The sequence below is a fragment of the Falco biarmicus genome, chromosome 3 (genome assembly GCF_023638135.1).
Source record: "Falco biarmicus isolate bFalBia1 chromosome 3, bFalBia1.pri, whole genome shotgun sequence".
NCBI classification, from domain to species: domain Eukaryota; kingdom Metazoa; phylum Chordata; class Aves; order Falconiformes; family Falconidae; genus Falco; species Falco biarmicus.
This window is the reverse complement of record NC_079290.1, coordinates 75,209,379-75,228,660: the sequence shown is the minus strand read 5'-3', so window position 1 is coordinate 75,228,660 and position 19,282 is coordinate 75,209,379. Positions and strand designations below refer to the sequence as shown.

At 39.5% G+C, this 19,282-nt stretch overlaps 1 protein-coding gene across 7 annotated transcripts; it reads right to left on the bottom strand.

The window, feature by feature from the left end:
• Positions 1-1,438: 1,438 nt before the first annotated feature.
• Positions 1,439-18,846, bottom strand: BAG1 (BAG cochaperone 1). Of its 7 annotated transcripts, none has more exons than XR_008820744.1 (8): positions 18,729-18,846; positions 15,392-15,520; positions 15,170-15,252; positions 14,342-14,455; positions 13,742-13,849; positions 8,364-8,441; positions 4,723-4,785; positions 2,063-2,130 (listed from the first exon to the last, which is right to left on the bottom strand). XR_008820744.1 is itself a non-coding variant. In XM_056331685.1 (7 exons), exons 1-7 carry the CDS (start codon positions 18,769-18,771, stop codon positions 2,041-2,043), a joined length of 630 nt encoding a protein of 209 aa, XP_056187660.1. In that variant the 5' UTR covers positions 18,772-18,846; the 3' UTR covers positions 1,439-2,040. The 7 variants fall into 7 exon arrangements, 5 of the variants coding, with proteins under 5 accessions (XP_056187660.1, XP_056187664.1, XP_056187661.1 ...); XR_008820743.1 differs by lacking the exon at positions 2,063-2,130 and adding an exon at positions 13,440-13,578 and having other exon boundaries at positions 4,722-4,785; positions 8,364-8,429; XM_056331685.1 differs by lacking the exon at positions 8,364-8,441 and having other exon boundaries at positions 1,439-2,130.
• Between the last annotated feature and the right edge of the window lie 436 nt (positions 18,847-19,282).

The window sequence follows — 19,282 nt, the reverse complement described above, 5'->3', positions numbered from 1 at the left end:
AGACACAGTCTTAGCCATGACCACAGCTCCCAATTCTCTTCATGGACACAAGATGATACTTAACAGACATGCACCTGTGAAAGTTCAGTACATTAGAGGACTTACATTTGAGAGGGTGAGGATCCTTTCCATTACAGGAAAGCAGGTAATTTTGCATTCCCTGAATTAAGCAACAATGTTGCTGGTGGTTTAAGAGTCAGATGAATCTGGTCTAGAAGCAGCACCAAGCTAGGTAGGGTTTCACAAAAATAGCTACAACCAACTCTTCCTCCTCCTAATCTTGACATGCTGGGGAAATGCAGCATGACCAGTCTAGTAGCCTAGGAAAAAATATCCACAGTCCCAGCAAACGTACCATTTCCTAATGTGATAGACAAGCTTCTTCGTTGAGACCTTGAAATCCTCCACAGATGCTGAGAAGCAAGTTACATATGGAAAAAATACAACCTTGAAGAAACAGGTTAATGGTAAAAAATACGGCAACTCCAATTTTGGTATAGTCAAAAGGCATGTTTAGAATAAAAGTGACTCTTTCTAATGCAGGGCTATCACTTCATTTGTTCAATGGCATTTTTCACTGAAGAAATGCTCCCCCAATTACAAACATCAAAGATAATACTTTAATAATAATACTTTAGATATTATTTAAGGTTTATAATTTATTAGAAGTTAACATCTTTTTGCACACATTTCCTATTTTTATCTTCAAAGGCAAGCTAATCTTAAAACAGTCACATATGGATAAAGGCTCACTACCTAAGGGACATTTCTAAACATCCTCAGCCTGACTCATTTGAGGAGAAAGAGGGGGTGTTTTCCTCCCCCAGAAACAGGTTCCTTGCCACTGCATAGACAGCTAACCTACTGATCGGAAGCATTAGTGAAAAAGCAACTCCCACTACAGGTACATTAGCTATGGGCTCTGACCAACAACTGCAAAGTTGGCTGCACCTGCTGACAGTCACCATCTCCTGCAAAAGCTTTTTTTCAGCTAACCGAGAAGGCTAAAGCATGGCACATATATGACTGCAAGAATCAGTCATAACCCTCAGACGCACAGCATTGCTAAAATAAAATTGTGTCACTTTGTAACATGTTATAAAAATTCACTGATTACCTTAACAGACTAGAAATAATCACTGCAATTTTCCATTAAATATAGCATCATGAACTCAGTTAAATCAGAAAAAAAAAAAAAGTACAAAAGCCCTTTTGAAATAGCTCCCTAGTTATACTTTGCTTGAACTGAACCCTTGGTATATAAGCAGCATGAGTAATCTCGTTTCATTTCCCACTGTAACTCAAGACAGAACACAAACAATAAAAATAAGAATAATCTATAAAAAACACAGTACATCAGAAATCTATGTAAAAAACATAGGTCTGTATCAAGGAGCTCAGTAACAACTTAAAGCACCACTCAAAATTAGGTACCATACATGTTACAGTACATTCCATTTATTATGACAATTTAAGGCTAAAATAGGTACGACTCCCTTATAGTCAAGCTTTCTTATATTTATAAATGCATACAAACATTAAGTAGATACAAATGCGTATTTTTTTATTGCTCTGAACTGTCTACTAGAATGTTCGACTATCCCAGATGTCATCTCAGTTTGCCTTTTTCAATCAAGCTGAAGTCCTCTTACTATTGCAAGTTATGGCACTTGTACGATTATAAACCTTCTTTGATTTGAGCTGTAAATAAATGCAAAGACATATCAGACAAAACTGCCCATCACTGCAAACTTTATAACTTAGTTAACTAAACATTTGTCCATAAGATACGTAACAATTCACCACAAAGATTATTTCTGCCATTCTTCTGGAAGGATTTTCTTTTCAAAATAATAGATATAACCAAGCGGCTAACAAGACAATCAGCAAGAAATGACTGACTGGTACCAGTCTAACAGACTGGGCTTTAAAAAAACAAAACAAAACAAACAAAGGCTGAATACGTGCTCCAAAACAAAGAGCAAACTTTTCTTCTTGCTCATAGAGCAATTATGTTTCCTAATTATGTAGGGCAATGCCTTATTCTGCCAGTGCCAAATTCTTTGACTGTAGCTTGTCCATTTCTTGACCAATATTTCCTTCAATGGTATCACACTGGGCAAGAAAAACCTGAGAATAAGAAATAAACAAATGTTACTGGGGATGCAATTATAGCAATGGCAGATGCTTCCATAAGAACAGAAACTGCAGTTTCCATCATGAATTTGAAGAAGCCAACTCAACCACCACCTTCCAGTTCAGTTTTATAACAGCTTATTGATAATTTTGTTTACCCAGAATCCAACAGAAACATGATATTTGGTAAGGCAATAACATGGTTGCCCATCCTCACTGGTTCTGCTGCTGCAGTACTTTGAGTTGATCCAAAATTTATAAACGACAGTAAGGATCATAAAGGTTCAGACAAGTTAGTGCTTGAGTTTGGAACATGTCTTTTAAACTCCTTTCTAACACACATACTACTTCTGTAGCTGAGGGCGCAAGTGACAAACCTAATCAACCAAATCTAAAACAAGCTTTCGTTAAACCAAGGCCTCCTCTATTTCTCAGGACTACAGGCCAACACAAACCCTCACCTTTATCAGTAAGTAGCTGGTGTGCCTCAAAAGACAGAAGGCTCCTTTCTAAAAGGGACAGTCCACAGCACCATGAGCTTTCTTAGAACTTGCCCATGAGTTCTTACAAGTACAGCAATCCACACAAAGCAATTAAGAGCCAGCGGCCACTCGTCACTTTGCTTGTGCTGTACACGGCACAAAGCACCAGCACATTAAGCCAATAAATAGTTTTAGGCCAATTCCAACATATGTGAGTACACTGTAGTTTCTGAGAAGACTCTCCCACTACCTATTTATGGCTTGCACTCAAGTTTTGCTATGTCTGTGCTAGACTTTAACAGTCAAACCAGGTATTTAATGTTAAAATTACATTAAGAAATCTCCTTCCCTCTAGAGCAACATACTGTTGTGCCAAGTGAATATTTCTTAACCATCACAGTTTTTTCAATCACCTGTCTTCAACCAATCCCTTAAGCCAGGGGTCCTCAAACTGTTTAATCAGGGGGCCGGCACACAGATGCAGTGGCAGGCAGCCATCTGCGGCTGCTTGGTTTCCCCCCCAACCCCCGGCGGGGGGGTGTCTGTAAATACCAGGGGCCGGATTGAGGACCCTGCGGGGCTGTATCCAGCCCGCAGGCTGTAGTTTGAGGACCCCTGCCTTAAGCCATCATCACTTCTGTAAGGACTTGAGGGATGAAAAAGTCAAAGGTGGTAACAACTGCAGTTGCTGGCTGCAAGTGTTTCATGTCTGTCTCCCCATTCTGGAAAATACATGACTGCCAGCAACAGAAGGCAGTTAATGGCTCCCGCTCACTTTCATGGATACTTAGGAGCAATAAGCATAACTTGCCATCATTTTCTTGCTCTGGAAAAACAAATTGTTGTTAATTGCTCTAAAACCCCTTAAGATTTTTCTGCAGTCCTCTACAGGTTCATAACCTACAGTTGCAGAACACTGTGCCTATAAAAGCACATCAATAACTCTGATTCTGCTCCACAGAAACTGTTTTATGCTTTAACAGCAGTTCTTATACAAAGCCCCTATTTACGCAATAACTTCACCCAAGAGTGCAGCTCTAGTACCTTGCCATGAGGTTTATAGCCATACCTCTATTAAAGAGTTTTGCTGCTTTGGTTAGACACGTGGAATCAAGAGCATGTTCAGAGCTCCACACCACATAGCTATGCCAGCAAGCGTCTTTATTTCAATTTGCATTATCTGAACTTACCTCTATAACTGAGTATAAGTGCTTTGTCCCTAAAGCTGTAACACAAACCATTTCTACTATGAAGTACTTCTTGGTAGGGCTTCCTCTAAAATAGATGGCTATTTCAAAAAATTTGGGTAATGGTAACAGAAAGTTTTTAATAGGGTTACAGTAAAAGACAAAACCTTTCAACTCTAAACATGAATGCAACGTACTTTCACAAACAATTTTCAGATAGAGTCTAACCTGCGACTGAAGCTAGCATAATACAAATAAACCCAGTAATATGAGTAGCATTACCATTCATTTATGGAAGTTTGACGTGGGGGGGGACAATGCCAACACAGGATGAGTTCCAATATTTATTAACAAACCTTCAGCTCAAGGTCTCTAAGGAAACAATGCCTAGGAATTTAGAAGCATCATACAATAGCAAAGCAATTAAAAAACCTACCCCTCAGTACAACTGCTCTCCTGTACAGATTTTACTTCAGAGACTTACTCTCTGTAGAAAATTGGTACATTGCAATGGAAGCTAAAATTTCCCAAAGAACACCTCTAGCAAGATCCAGCAGGAGTCAGTTGAATGCATCCTTGTGCCCAGACCTCATTCTTTATCCCAGTCCTCCAAGATACAGGAAAAGAGGAATGATCCTGTTTTCTTTGCAAGTGAGCAGAATTACAACTTCAGGCAGCCATAAGGCCAAATGCTAGTATAAATTACAAACATCTGAAAATAGCATGAACCACAAAAATCTGTATTTTTGTATGCTGTTTTATAAAGCTATCAAATACCTCCCAAAGAGAGGTCATAAGATATACCAATGTAAGAGCAAACACTGGCAAAATCTAAGCTCCAAATATCCTCATTTTCACAAACCCTTGCTACACAAGCGCTCAGCGTCAACGGGAAACAAAAATAACCCCAAACTCACCTGAACTCTTTTCACCAACCCTTTCTTTTTCAGTTTGCAATCACTGAAATTCTCTGGCAGATTCTGCAGTAAAATAAACAAACAAGTTGATGCAGCTTAATGTTGAAATTATATTAAATTACAGCAAAAACTGAATGTATCAAAGAATCCTCTGAACAGGCATCATGAAAATGCCATGCCTTCTCAGTAAGGATGATTACATGAGAAAGAATTTAAAAGAAAAAGTCATAAATTCACAAAGTCAGGGATGCGGCATGCTGATTGCAAAGAACTGAGCTAGCAAATTTACCATGGTCTTTAGGTAACATACAGCAATAGACTACATACACTGCTTTTGTCTGCTGTGGTGTACATCAATTGTTCTGCTGCACTTTAGGGTTTTTTTCAGCAACTGTAAGATTAAATATTTTACACGAACACATTAACTCAATCACCTGCCATCATTAGGATGTATCATCAGTAATGCAGGCATTGCCAGTCTGAGCTGTACATCTCATCTTCTCTGCAATCTACTCATGGAATACAACACGTGTTAAGTGTCACATGCTGACAGCTTTTCATTTAATTCAAACTGCATCATTTTCTGTACTCCTACAACCCAACATATTCATGTAAGTTATCTCAGCAAACGTTATATGCTTTGTCCTTTGTGAGCTATGTGAAATCCAGGTGTCGGTGGGGAATAGTGCTCAGGTTTATGATGTTTTTTTGAAACAGGTAAAACACCTGTACAGATGACTATTATTATATAAAGTTTATGCAAGTATTCTTAGAAACACTGTGCTCTCACTGCTGAAGATGCAGAAAAATCTTGGGAGTTTCTCACTGGTATAGCTTTTATTTTCCACCCTAACTCCATATCAAGAATAGTGGTTTCCCTATAATACTCTGTTTCAACTAAAATGCAAAGCCTCACTGGGAGATTTAGATATATAATCTCTTACAACAATTGAAAAATAAAGGTGCTCTTTTCTTTTAGTGTCCAGCCAAACACAGGTTTTGTATATAACCTAATACAGGAGACAGAAATATATAAGCCTTCACACCAAAGCAGCAGCCCATCATGGAAAGTGAAACTATAGGCATCACTGAGATCAAGATCCCAGTAAGTTCAGGGATCACACAGCTCCAGTATTTGTGCAGTAATCAGCACACTGTAAGTGATAACAAAAAAATAATCACCAGGCTTAGCATGCTTTTCCAGAACCATGGGTGAGGAGAAAATGAGCACATTCCAGAGTCAGCTAGAACACATTCTTACATTTCTAAAGGCAATCAAAAGAGGCTTCAGGGCCTGGGGATGGTTGGCAAGGGAATCTGCAGCTAGTGGGGCTCATTGACAGAGCTTTAAACTAGACTTGAAGCAGGAGGGAGATAATATCAAGCTTGTGCCTGACAAGCTGTGGGACAGCATGCCAAGGTCAGAGGGATGGATGCTAGCAAGGGCCCTCACCCTGCTGCTCTGAGACATGCTGGATACACTGGAGCACACCTCAAGTCTTATGGATATGAGCGAGGGGCTCCTGACAAAAGAGGAGCCAAAAGGGAACACCAGTGAAATACCTCAAAGGAATTAAGGTGTGTTCCTCTAAACACGTGACACAGCCAACAGCCCAGCTGAAGTGCCTCTGCACCAATGCACACAGCACGGGCAACAGCAGGAGTTGGAAGCCACCATGCTGCTAGAAAGCTATGACCTAGTTGTCATTACTGAAACTTGGTGGGACAAATTCTATGACTGACATGCAGCTATTGATGGCTACAGGCTGTTTCAGATTTTAAATCCCTCTCACTCTTAGACTCAGCTGGAAGAAGGAATGTACAACGCTGCTTCTCGTCTCCTAGGACTGTATGGAAGCTGGAAGTGGGAGTAACTACTACCACACTAACCTCTTCCCAGAGTCAGGTTTTTCAGTTTGTTAGTTTGCTTTGGAAGATGGGTTAAGAGAAAGAAACTTCTGTTCCTGTAGTTCCAGATTCCATTTCTGTTGCTCCAGTACCAGTATTCCCAAAGGCCAGCATTGTTAAGCTGGATAAAACTCATATAAACTTTTATCCCTTCTCTTCCAGACCAGAAAAGGTATTTCCCTTGCAGAGCACTTTTATGTCAGACTGCACCTCCTGAAACAGAACCAGAAACTGGACGTATTTCTTTCAGGTGGAAAAATCACCATCACCATGAGGGACACAAGAGAGGTCAGTACGCAGATTAAGGAACTCTTCAGTTGGTACTAAGATGCACTCCACCACCTAACTATCCTTTCCAAATTCTCTTATTTTGTGAAAAAGAGGAGGAGCTCTGAAAGGAAGTTACCAGGTTAATGCCAGGAATCCGTCAGGCACAATGCAAATTCTCCTACAGGAGCCTGTTCTACACTAGTCACTTCATTCATTTATGTAACGTCACCTTACTTCCATGGATTTACAGCACAGGACAGGTTCAGAAGCTGTTACTACTTTTTCAGCGATGGTCTGCCTAAAAACCTAGGTGTCCATTTTCCAAAGCACAGCTTTTTAAAACTGTCCATTTGGAAGCTACTTTGCTCTTTATGAAGCGTATTTTACAGTACCATGGACTGCAATAAGCTCTTGCTCACGGTAGCATGCCTGTCTCCTCCCAGGAAGTAGGACACTGAAAACGTTGTCGTGTGTTTTTCTGTCCAAATATATAACAAAACAATTGAGAAGCTAGTTTAAAGCTGTGGGTGAATTCTCTTCAAACACCAGCTCTAGTCCACAAATAAAAATGGCAGTCTTGAAAGTATTTAGTTTTCACAGGGAAAAAGTTTAAAAAATATTATAAAGTTATATGAACTGCTGTAAGAGAGCTTAGACATAGGACCCTGTAACCACATCAGAAAACATTCCCGGTTTTCCCTTGGATTTTTAACAACACAATTCACTTTTTAAAATGAACAAAATATGACAAGAAATGTTTAACATAAAGAGTATTTGATGCATACTATTTTGACTCCACATATGTAATAGCCTGAACGAACAAAGATCAGTTAGGTCTAATTATTAATGGCTGATTCTCACCAGAAAATGAAAATGTTATCTCACTGTCAAGGAAATTCTTCTATGCCTTGAAGTTTTCCATGACTTGGAATTTCTTAATAATCAAATTAAAAATGAAATTATGTACTAGCTCAGTTACACTGCGCATCTCCCTTTGCTTATTTCACACTGTATTTTCTGAAAGACATTCTCACCTACACAAGTATTCCTACCAATCCGAAACAGCAAATTAACAGTTTTTTATTGTCAGAATAGGCCTAAATTAACTTTCAATAGCAGACTGGGAACTCCAGCTAGGCTTACCATACACAGTCTGCTTCTAAAACAGATATTGGTAACTGGACTAAACTTTGAAATCTGAGTTCAGACTATTTCTAATTTTGACAACATTTTTCAAAACTGTTCTTTATAATTACATCTGTGCATAAAAACTCCTGTTTGCTTGCACACCCTCGTAACTGCGGGTTTTTTTAAATCACACCTTGTAATCCCCTTGACAGAGACATAGAGTTGGAAGGCCTAAATATACTAACTTACCAAGCTGCTTAAAAGATGTTTTGCAATCAAATTAGTAATGTTCACAAATCTTAACATAAAATTAAATCTCACAGTCTCTGTTTTACCTTAGTCAGCTTACGTCTCCTCTCCAGGAATACGTTGTCCAACTATTCAGGGTTTAACAGGTGAAGCTGGCAATAAACCTTAAGTCACAATAACATTTCCAAATTTAATGAAAATCACAGGTAATTAAAGAAGGAGTAGCTTAAGCCTAAGCAGTGCTTATGCAAAATTCTTGCCAAATATACATTTTGGTGCTAGCACTGCTTGCAGAGCAGTATTTGGATTAGTATATGGCTTTCTACTGCACAGCATATTCTTACATTTATAGCAGGTCTCCTCTTTGCATTGCACTTCCTCTGTGACCAACCCCTGCTCAAGTCTCACAGTCATTGGTCTATATGGTCTTAAACTGTCAGAAATGACTGCAGTGCTGGCTTCACCCCAGCAACTCCTGTAGAACTCCTGGGCACAGGTTCCTTATCCTCCCGCCATCCACCCAGAAACAGAGCCCAAGTCTTCCTGTTACCAGTGGCTATATCCCACCCCACAACCCCAAACTCAGAGTTGCTTAACCGTATCTCTTGAAGAGTTCTCACCCTGCAGATACACAGATGTTCTTTTGTATCCACAACACTCATACTTTATACAAGAATTCCTTAAAAGCAATCGCTGTTTACACAGTGATAAATTTGTGTATTTTCCTGCCTCTAGATCCTCTCTATTCTTGAGTGTTCTTTCAACTACAAACCCAGCACCCTTCTCTCCTGATCACTGCTTATGAAATACAGACTCTCTTGCATTTCTTCCCATCTCCCAGCTGATCTCCTAATAAACCCGCCTCCCTCTGCCATAGAACATCACCTCCAGCTCTGCTCAAGCTTCATGTGTTTTGGAAGTGGTTCCAATAACAATTTTTAAGCTTAGGGTTCCCACCACATCTTTGTTCTCCTCTGGTTATTTCCTAAACCATAGACCCCAATAGGTAGTATCTGATGCCTGAATCCACTTTATAGCAGTGTAGTTAGTTAATAAACAAAACAAATGCTAGCCAAATTAATTATGACTATTTTATCAGAACCAAAGGGACATCATATTTAAAAGAGACAATCTCCTATACTAGCAGTCACTAGCAATAATAGCTAGAAAAATTCGTAGTTTGTTATCAAATTACTTAAAATAAAAATGACTCTGCTACACACATGCCACCAATGCTAATGGGTTGAAAAAAGTATTTTTTGGTGGTACTCCATCCATCTAACAAGACAATTTTTCATTATTTTCTTTTATAAATCAAGAAAATATAGTATTTTTGTGTGCAGTTTTACTGACTATCAGCCCTTCACTTTTTTTAAACTTATTGTTAAATAAATTGGTAAATTAGGTAAGCACATTACATTGACACTGAGTCTTCTTCACCTAAGTAGACAACTGAGCAGTTTCTTTAAAAGCAGCTATTAAACAGCAGCATTTGTCAACGGCTTTTCTGAATGCAGAAGCTGTAACTAAGCATTCTACTCTCACTGAGGTATGACAGCATTTTCGTGCTCCATGTGCTTTAGAAAAATTTTCCCCCAAAACTTTGACTTCATGGTTATGATTCATATTTAAGATGTGATGTAAGAATCACAATTAACAAATGCTTATCGAATGCTTATTTATCCAGGTAAATTCAAAAGGTTTAGTAGTAAGTTCTCATGTTATTCTAAGTAGCAAAACTTCCCAGAAGCCTGGGAAATGTTTGTTACAGACACAGTAAGGTGTTTTTTTCCATAATAATTACTGTAATCCTTGAAATGTTAATTTGGTATGGACTTACCAGATGACAAGTATAGCAGGGGCAAGGAGACAGTGAAAAAAGCTTCATCCGAACAGTATAGTAATTTAAATAACTTTTACAGAGAATTATAACCAAAAAAAAACCCCACAAGAAAGGAAGATGGGCCATCAGAACTTAATTATGAGTCAGTCATGTTATCAGTGTCCTCAGTACTGATACATGCAATTTGACAGATGTTTTTTTCATGAGTCTATATAAACAAAATCAATGACTGGTATCTCAGAAGACAAAGGGTTTCTTTCAGTTGTTCGTACAATCTGTTCTCCGCAATATTGTCTTCCTAGATTACAAGCATGCCGTTTAATAAGAAATCATTATGAGAACAAAGTAACCTCTCAGACTGCAATACTGGTGACAGACTTCATGTAAATTAAAGCAGGCTCACAATAAGTAGTGTCATGACTGTGAATTTAAATTTCCTACTGATCTCAGAAAAGCTTTACTTCTTTTTTCTTGAAAAACCCTTCAGTTATTTACAACATTATGCCAGTTGATCAAGTCAAGGATCTTCTCTGTTCTGCTCACTGAGATTTGTAACAAATAATGTACTTTGACTCCTGGACCAAATGGTTTAATTGCTGAAATAAATGGCATTTCTGGTGATGCACACAGACAAATCTTCGAATGCTCAACAAGACCAAATCTGTATCTCTCCTGAAGGAAACTTCAAAGGTCTGTGGCTTATGGGAATGTCCAGCTGCGTCATAGCATTCAAAAATCTGTAAGATGCTCGTAAGATCCCTCCACCCTTCCTGCTGTGGAAGCAGTAGCTACTTAAACACATTTAACGTTAAAATGTTTAAGTTACAGTTAACTCTACCCAAACTCATCCCTTCAAGACATTCCTTTCACACCTCTGGCAGTGACAACACTGCATTTTTTTCTCCCACCCCAACACTGCATGACTACCAAGCTACTTCTCCATTTCCCAAATGACTTCTTTTAAATACACAGTTGTTGAACACAGTCTAGTAAAAATGAGTATTAGTTCCAAACTCAGCTCCTCTAATTAACAAGCTTGTCTGGTAACAGTAAGAGGGTGACACCCCTAGAACAGATAGAAAACAACATGCAGGCTTCGTCACCCTTAGCTCTCTATAACCATACAAATCTCATTTTGGATCAAGCCAGATGTTTTTGATTGAACCAAACAATGTATGACAGCCAAGACACCTTAAAGAGTTTTCACAACCATTCTGCCAAAGAAACAAACTGGAACATTTATAGTGTGAGTTTGCCAGTTTCACTTTTACAGTGCATCCATTCTGTCTCTGGCTCGCTCAGTTCCGCGCCCCCCCCCCCCCCCCCCTTATCTCTTTTTAACATTCTTTTGGTTGAATCAACAGCATATCTATATGGTTAACAGCGTTTAAGAGATTTGTCAGAACTTGCCTTTTACTTGGCTAACAAAAAAGAATACTAAATACTGTATAAAACAGTTCTGAGATACAGATAAAATACTCTCTGGAAGCTTTATGCTTTCCTGCTTTGCATTTCTATTTACCTTTTTTTACTTCAGTGGAACCCATTTAATGTGCATATACATACCTCATTACTCTTCTGTGTTGCTACCTCTATGTATTGCACAACTACAGTACAGCTATGTAGTACCTCAGGAAGTTGGTGGCCTGTTCATCTGATCTGGTGTAATACCAAGACACTGAACAGCTAGATTCCACTCAACTACATGTATTTCATCTGCAAGATTTCACAGAAATCTCACAGAAGTTCAGTTTTTATGACAAAATCCACAGCCACCTTTGTATATTAACACAAATAAATATGGACTTTGGTATGTGTAACATAATTTCAATCATTCGTAATACAAATCCTCACTTATTTCTTGCTAAAAAAAAAAAATGAACTGAGGCTTGTCCATGTCATAGGCTCTTATACAACAAAGTAAAAAACTATTAAAAATATTAAAATATACTAATTATAATTACTTTTAGCTTTGGCAGCTCCAGTTCCAGAAGAGACAAAACTGAGACACAGGGAATCCATTATTTCCTAAATCTAAACGTGAAGTCACTAGGCTATAAGCCTTCTAAAATCTTGTACTAAATCTGAAAGTCCTTTGTCCAGTACTATTTAGAGTATTTTGGATAAGGAGGTAGATAATAGCACATTTTCTGTTTAAGCCATGCAAAAAGTACCAGAATCAAGTTAACTTGGGAAATTCAGTTTGGATTAATTAGGAAGCAGTGAAAGGGTTTTTCAAGTACTGACTTTTTTCTAAATAGGACAGATTCAGAAATTGAAGGGATCAGAAATAAGCTTTAATCCCATCCAATTTAAACAGTTGTCACCTCTGCTATTTTCATGGCAACAGATTGTAAATCTGCCACTTCAAACAGGAAATCAGTTATACAAAGTCTGTATGTCTAACAGGATTCAAGAACTGTCAGCAAAGTATTTTCCTCTATGTGAGGCAGAAAAGGAAAGAGAATTTTTGAGACTTCAAAATACTTAGCATATTACAATTAAAAATAGTATTTTAAGAACTGTTGGCTATAACAAACAGCAAAGGCTAGTTTACCATTAAAGGTGTACAATATGAAAGGAGGAAAAATAAGTTAATGAGCTTCCACCATTCTTAGGAACACATCCGTATCATATAGCATCTGATGATGGCCAATTCAAATTATTCCTCTTTGATTTAGTCTGCAGCTGAACTTCAAAGTGTCCATCAAGTAAACTACATTTGGTTTACCAATTACAGGCATTTGCATGAAATATTTCTGAAACAATCCCACAAAGGGTCACTGTACAAAGGAGTAGACCCAAAGACATCACTACCACAGAAAAGCAGCATTTTTCCTTCAGAGCAGGATATTATGACCTAATTACATAACAAAAGTTTACAGAGAATAACCAGCAGAGAAACAGAATAAGGACATACCCTAGTTGCCACAATCTTCTATCTCTACACAAAGTCCCTTATCCTCACCTAGCTTTCAGCTACTACATGATATAGGAAGATATATATTGTACTCTGGAAATACGCTGCAAGGTTATGATCCATTAATGACTGTGAAGCACTTGGATATACCCCAGTACATTCCAATGAAAGAATCCAGTCCTCAATCTGCAAGCATCTCAAGTAAAAGTACTGTCAGTCCACATACGACTGACCAGAAAATTCTTCAGTCTTCAGGACCTCCTTGTTCCTACGTGATATAGAATACAAAGTGTATCTGTTGTTTTGGGGTGTTTTTTTCAGACCTTTATTGTTACCATGAAGTTTAACATGAAAGTTTGCCAAGACAAACTAAAAGGGTAAAACTTGAGTAAAGGATACCCATTTCATGTAGTCTTAACAGGCTGCTGCCCCAAAATGAAGCTCTTCTGTGGAATGGGGAAGCATACACAGGCATTAATGTCACCATTTAGAAATAGATGCTGCCAAGTAGTCTTTTGGAGACATACAGGGGCAAGAGCTGGATATTAAAGAAAAAATGAGCAAACCAATTAACTAATTTTCAAAGCTAAAACAATTTTTTTAGTATTTTAAAATATCAAATAAATTACAAGCAAGTACATTCTTAACAGTAGGTTTGGTCTCTATTGCAATTTGACAGTCTTCTGAGGTTATTTACTTACCATAGCATCAATCTGTTCCAGGATCTTCATGAACTGCTCTGCAGTTCCTTTTATCCTCTTGTCCAGCTGTTTTAGTGCTTCTACTTGGAGATCCTTTGCTAAAAATCCCTGAGGAGGAAAAACAGAGGGAAGGAAAATCAAAATTATTCCATAACTTATAGAATATCCAGCTAAGAAAATGCATCAATGCACCACAGCAGGAAACACCTTCTACTATTTCTGTAGTTTCAAATATGATAGGGACTAGTCTCAATCTGTAATCTATCAGTCCTTGAAATGCTAAATATAAGCTCTGCTAGGTTTACTTAAAAGATTAAACAGACATTAGACTTTGAGAGAACTCTTTATGCTTTTCCAGATCTAAATGTTAATTTATCCAATATGCAACAATATTTATCTTTTTCCAAACAGTGCCATGTCTCTATCTAGCAAACTCACAAGCAGCATTTGAAATTCAGTAAGAATTTTACAGGACCTTTGGACAGTTAGGAGGGGCAGCCTATTATGGACTGCTCAAAAGCTTTACACAGTACTTTTTAAAAATACTTATACCTACAAAATTGTTTCACAAAGATATAAAATGATACAAAACCAGCATACCTTCTGGATACTTGTGAACTCTTTATTAACTTCCTCTAACTTATTAGCTATTTGCTCCACTGACTTCTCCAAATCTTTTAACTTCTTTACTTCAGCCTCTTCTTCTGGACTATTCTGTGTATTCAAAATTACAACATTCACAACTATGGAACAAACAGAGACACTATGCAGCTAAAAAGCAGCAACAGTGCTAATAGTCATAAAGCTTCTGCTGATTAAAAATATGTATTAACCTTGTTTTCTTTCCATATTTTAATACCTATCAAATAAGCTTCTTCCAAAGTTTAATTACAAATATAATCAAAGCAGCAACATATATAAACACATTAAATGATACAAATTTGAAAGGAAAAAGGAAAAGTGCGAACTTCTTTTTGTTAACTTATCACCTTTAAAGTAAGGGTAACAATTTATATCATGAGATACTACCTTGTCCTCTACTTGGCAAAAGCAGCCACAAGTCATTTCACCAGAAATTACCCAGCAGACTCAGTAGCTACAGATATTTTTATTTTTCTTTTAAACTAGAAAAATAAGATGAGCAGATAAGGTCATCAGTGCACAGAAGGTTCATGAGTACTGACAAGCAACAGATTAGGCAGAAATTTGTCAATAATGTAAGGCAGAAGTCAGTCAATAATGGAATTTCAGAAATGTACAAGCTGCCAAGTTATTCACACCACAACATGAGACTGAACTCAACTCTGTGGGTAGGTATACAAGATTAGATTTATGCTGTAACTTGTTTCTGTGTTCAGTAGCTGAAGCACTGACAGAAATTACAATAATTTAAGGGGGGGGAAAAAAACGGTCAAAGGCAACACTTACCCTTTTCCCAATCAACATGACTTTGCAACCATTTTTAATACCAAGTGCCGACAATGGTTGTTCCAGTTCTTTCAGAGACTTCCCTAAATGGAAGAGGAAAAAAAACAGTTAAAATATAGTTAGCAGCCTAAGTGTCTTTTTGAAGACATTGAAAGCATCGACACATGAAAGTGACTAAAAGTAAAGGTATCATCATCAATCATTGATAGATTTATACATTACCTTTGTATATCAGTTTCTGAAAAGGAACTGGAACCCCAGTGACTTGTTCAATAAGTACAGCCATGTCTTGTAGTGTAGGTTCACTATCTTCCTGTTGAGAAGCAACCCGAATACTGTGTTTTTCATTACCTAAGAAGAAACAGAGTAACAGTAATACTTATTTTTACCTAGAAAATATTACAGGGAATCTGTTTTTAATATTTATTTCTGCAGAAGTTCTCAAATCACTGATTCTCACATACAATAATAATTACCAATCAAAGGATTCTATTGCATGTCTTTCCTCTTGAAGTGACTTACCTCAGCTAAAAATTTACATTCTAATAACCCGAAATGTTTAATCAGGTGAATTCTACTGGCATAATGCTCCTGCTAAGTATTATTCCCCACCTTTTAAGAGTGTAGATGGTGTCGACATCCCACAAGCTAAAGCATGAAAGTCACACCTTTCTGATGTATTCCATTTCCCACTTGAAGGAACTTTAAATGGCACAAGTCTTGGGGAATCTGAGACAATTTATCACTTCCTTTGCTTCCTACTCCTCATAAATGAGAAGCAAGGTATCAATGCCTAACCTCTCTCCCCTCCACCAGCCACCCAAGAGAATTCTCACAATCCAAAAATTATTATTTCTCCCCATAATACATATGCAGCCTGAACCACTTTAAGAAGCCTCAGCCTCTATGACACCTTTCACTTATGGGACATCCTATTCAAAGTCCCTGTGAATACTTGCATTCAAACAGCAGGAAGTTTTTAGAAAAAAGGAGTATGTCTGTGAAACTGCTTTACAATAGACCCTTTTCTATAACCTTCTGCTCCCACACACTTAAGGCTTGTCAATCTGAAAGCACCCACAGGAACCAGCCACCACTGGCTCAAGGGAAATCAAGACAGGCATTTTTACTGTGCAAGAAGAGAGAAGTCCTTAACAAACACCAGAAATAAAACTATTATCATTAAGTGTGCGTATCTTTTACGAAGAAGAGCACTAGAAATATAAATTTTAAAATGTTCCAGCTGCCTAGAGTCACATGACAAACTTGCAAGCTCCAACAATATTTCTTAATTCCAAAATTATTTTATGCTCAAAATCACATCATACAAACTCTCCCCCAAGCAATTTCCCAATCTGTGGTTTCTCTGTTTGTTTGTTTGTTTTGGGGCTGGGGTGTTAAGTCCTAACCTCAATATATTTCAAAAGGCTGTTTTGATATATATAACTGCTTTGTGTAAAGGCTGTGCCTGTCAGCAGTTAGAAAGAAAAAAGAAACGAACAGCTAATGAGAAAGAGAACAGCTGAAGTTTGCCTAGCAATAGAAACAGTTTTAATTCCAAATTAAGAGTACCACTTTGGGCAGACTGTAATAAAATATTAGTGTAAATTCACAGCAGAGTGAAATCACCATGAAATATATCTCATGGATTAGAACTGGTATTATCAGTTTGCTTCAGTAAATAACAATACTAATTTAAAGCAACCACCAGTACGAAATTCCAAAATATTTAAAAAAACAAAAAGCCTAAACACTTATAAAAAACAGGTCTATACAATTTCTTGCAGATTGTCAGGTAATATATGTGGGTCTGCTACTATTCTCTTTCTTAACCCTTATTAGCATCTTTCCCCACTTTCACTCATGCATGCAAAATTTTAATAAAATGTTTGCGCTACATAGTCAACTAGCATCTGACAACAGATAAAAATTGGACAGCTTAAGTCCAAGATGAGCAATGCCTTTTATTCGCTATTTATTGATGTCAAAGTAATTACCAGACAAGAAAATAACTGGAAAGATAAAAATATTCTCACATAAGAAGACTCTTGGCAAACAGCAAGATGTTGGAATTATAAATATTTTAGTATCGTTAAGCTATTGTCATCTTTGCAAACGAAAACCCCTCAAATCAAATAGAGCTTTCTGAGGGCATCAATGAGCACGAGTCATGAAGATACAAACAGATTATTCCATAAAGTTCCTACCAAATACTCTTAGATAAAGCTGCCAGGTGATAAAGGAAACATTTTCACAAAATAATATAACAGTTTGAAAGCACAAACGAGCAAGCAGAAATAAACAAGCTCTAAAGATGGAAAGAATGTCACCAACATAGTGCAAAAGGAAGAGGAGCAGAATTTATTATTGAATAATTTTAAAAATAATCGTTAAAAATTAACAAGCTTTGTTAACAAAAATCAGCTGATTAATATCTTCCCGATTTAATACCTTACTATCCTCATTACTCCTACTACCTCACCTAGATCCACTTCATCAAAATTTAATAACGTTATTTCCCATCTTATTTTTAAAAACTACGGAGTCCAGGCTATTCTTACCTCTTTGCAGTAACTTCTTCTATTTATTTGCAGATTTAACCACATCTTCCCTTCCACCTTCTTCTCCCTCCTCCTATTTCTCTTCCCGAGGAAAAAAAGATCAACCATACCAGCTGGCCTTTGAATAACCAGTTTCATCAGGTCAGCATTCAACTGTCATACTGAAGAAACCACCAGTACCCCTTGCAAGCTGGCATCTCACCAGCGACAAACATTCAAGCTTATTCAACAAGCAAGAAGGCAGCCCACTGGGTAGCACATGCTTTTAGCCTACAGTGCCGACTTTAGTGATATATTTCATCTAAATGAGGATTACTACCAAAAGAGTGACTTCTGCTCCATGCTCTCTGGCATGGACAGCCTTGTTAACTGTTCCCATCATCTCCTTACAGCAGATCTACCCCCGTTTAATCATCTTGTTGATACAGAAAAAGCTTTTTTTTCTTTTTTCCTTCCGTTGGATCCGCTTAAGTGATCCAGCTTGAGGGAGGCGGCGACACGTGGCCAGAACACATGTGTAACGTTACGGTAGCAGCCGGGATCGAGACCAGGCAAAGCGGAGGACGAGCCGTGACCCGCTGAGGCCGAGGCAGGCCGGGCCGCTGGCCCAGCAAGGCCCGGGACGCTGCCGCCACCCAACCGACAGCCCCGGCCCCGCCATTTGCTGTCTCCTCGAGGCCTTGCGGAGCTGCAGCCGCGGGCGCCCCGGCACCAAAGGCCGCCACACGCCCACCTGCCCCACCACTTCGGGCCGCCGCCGTCCGCGCGTTTCCCGCTTACCCCGGCACCAGCGGCAGCCACGGGCCCGCCCGCCCTGCAGCGCCGAGCTACCGCCAACGGCCGGACCCAGGCTCACGGGGAGCGCGGCCGGCAGGGACGGGCGAGCCCCGGGGCCAAACCCGCACAGCCCCGCCGGCGGCCGAGACACCTGGTGAGATGTAGCGGGCCGCGCTCGCCTCGGCAGCGGCTGGAGGTGCCCTCCCCCAGGCGGCTCTTACTGTAAGTGACGGTGACGGTAACCGGGGCTCCTGGCGCCGCCATCTCACCCCGCCACAAGGAAACGGTTCTGCCGGCGCTTCCCGGGGCGCGCCGGTAGCGCGTCACTTCCGCCTTAGGCCCCGCCCCGCCAGACGGGAAGGGGTGGGGCAAGGGGAGCGTGACGCCCGCGGGCGGGGCGGGGCCGTTTGCCGGCCTCACCGGCGGCGACAGCCGCCCCCTTTGTAATTAACGAGAGGAAACAATTAAGCGCCTCAGACCCAGGAGCGCCGGGGCCAGGGGCAGAGACGGCCGCTTCCCCCGTTACCCTCCGCCCCCGGCCGGCTGGTCAGGTGTATCTCGCAGGTTCCTCCGGCCGGTTGTTGTGGGGCCCTTCTGTCCCCTGGCCTGTACTGCTGCTCCGGGCAAACCAGGGGCAGGGGACCGGGCCGGGGCACGCCCGGTGTGTGCCTGCCTTTGGGATCAGAGCCGGGCTCCACCTCTGCAAAGCCTGTGCTCCAGCAGCACAGAGCGCTGGTAAGAACTGGGGGCAGGCTAAGGCCAAATTAATTACCAG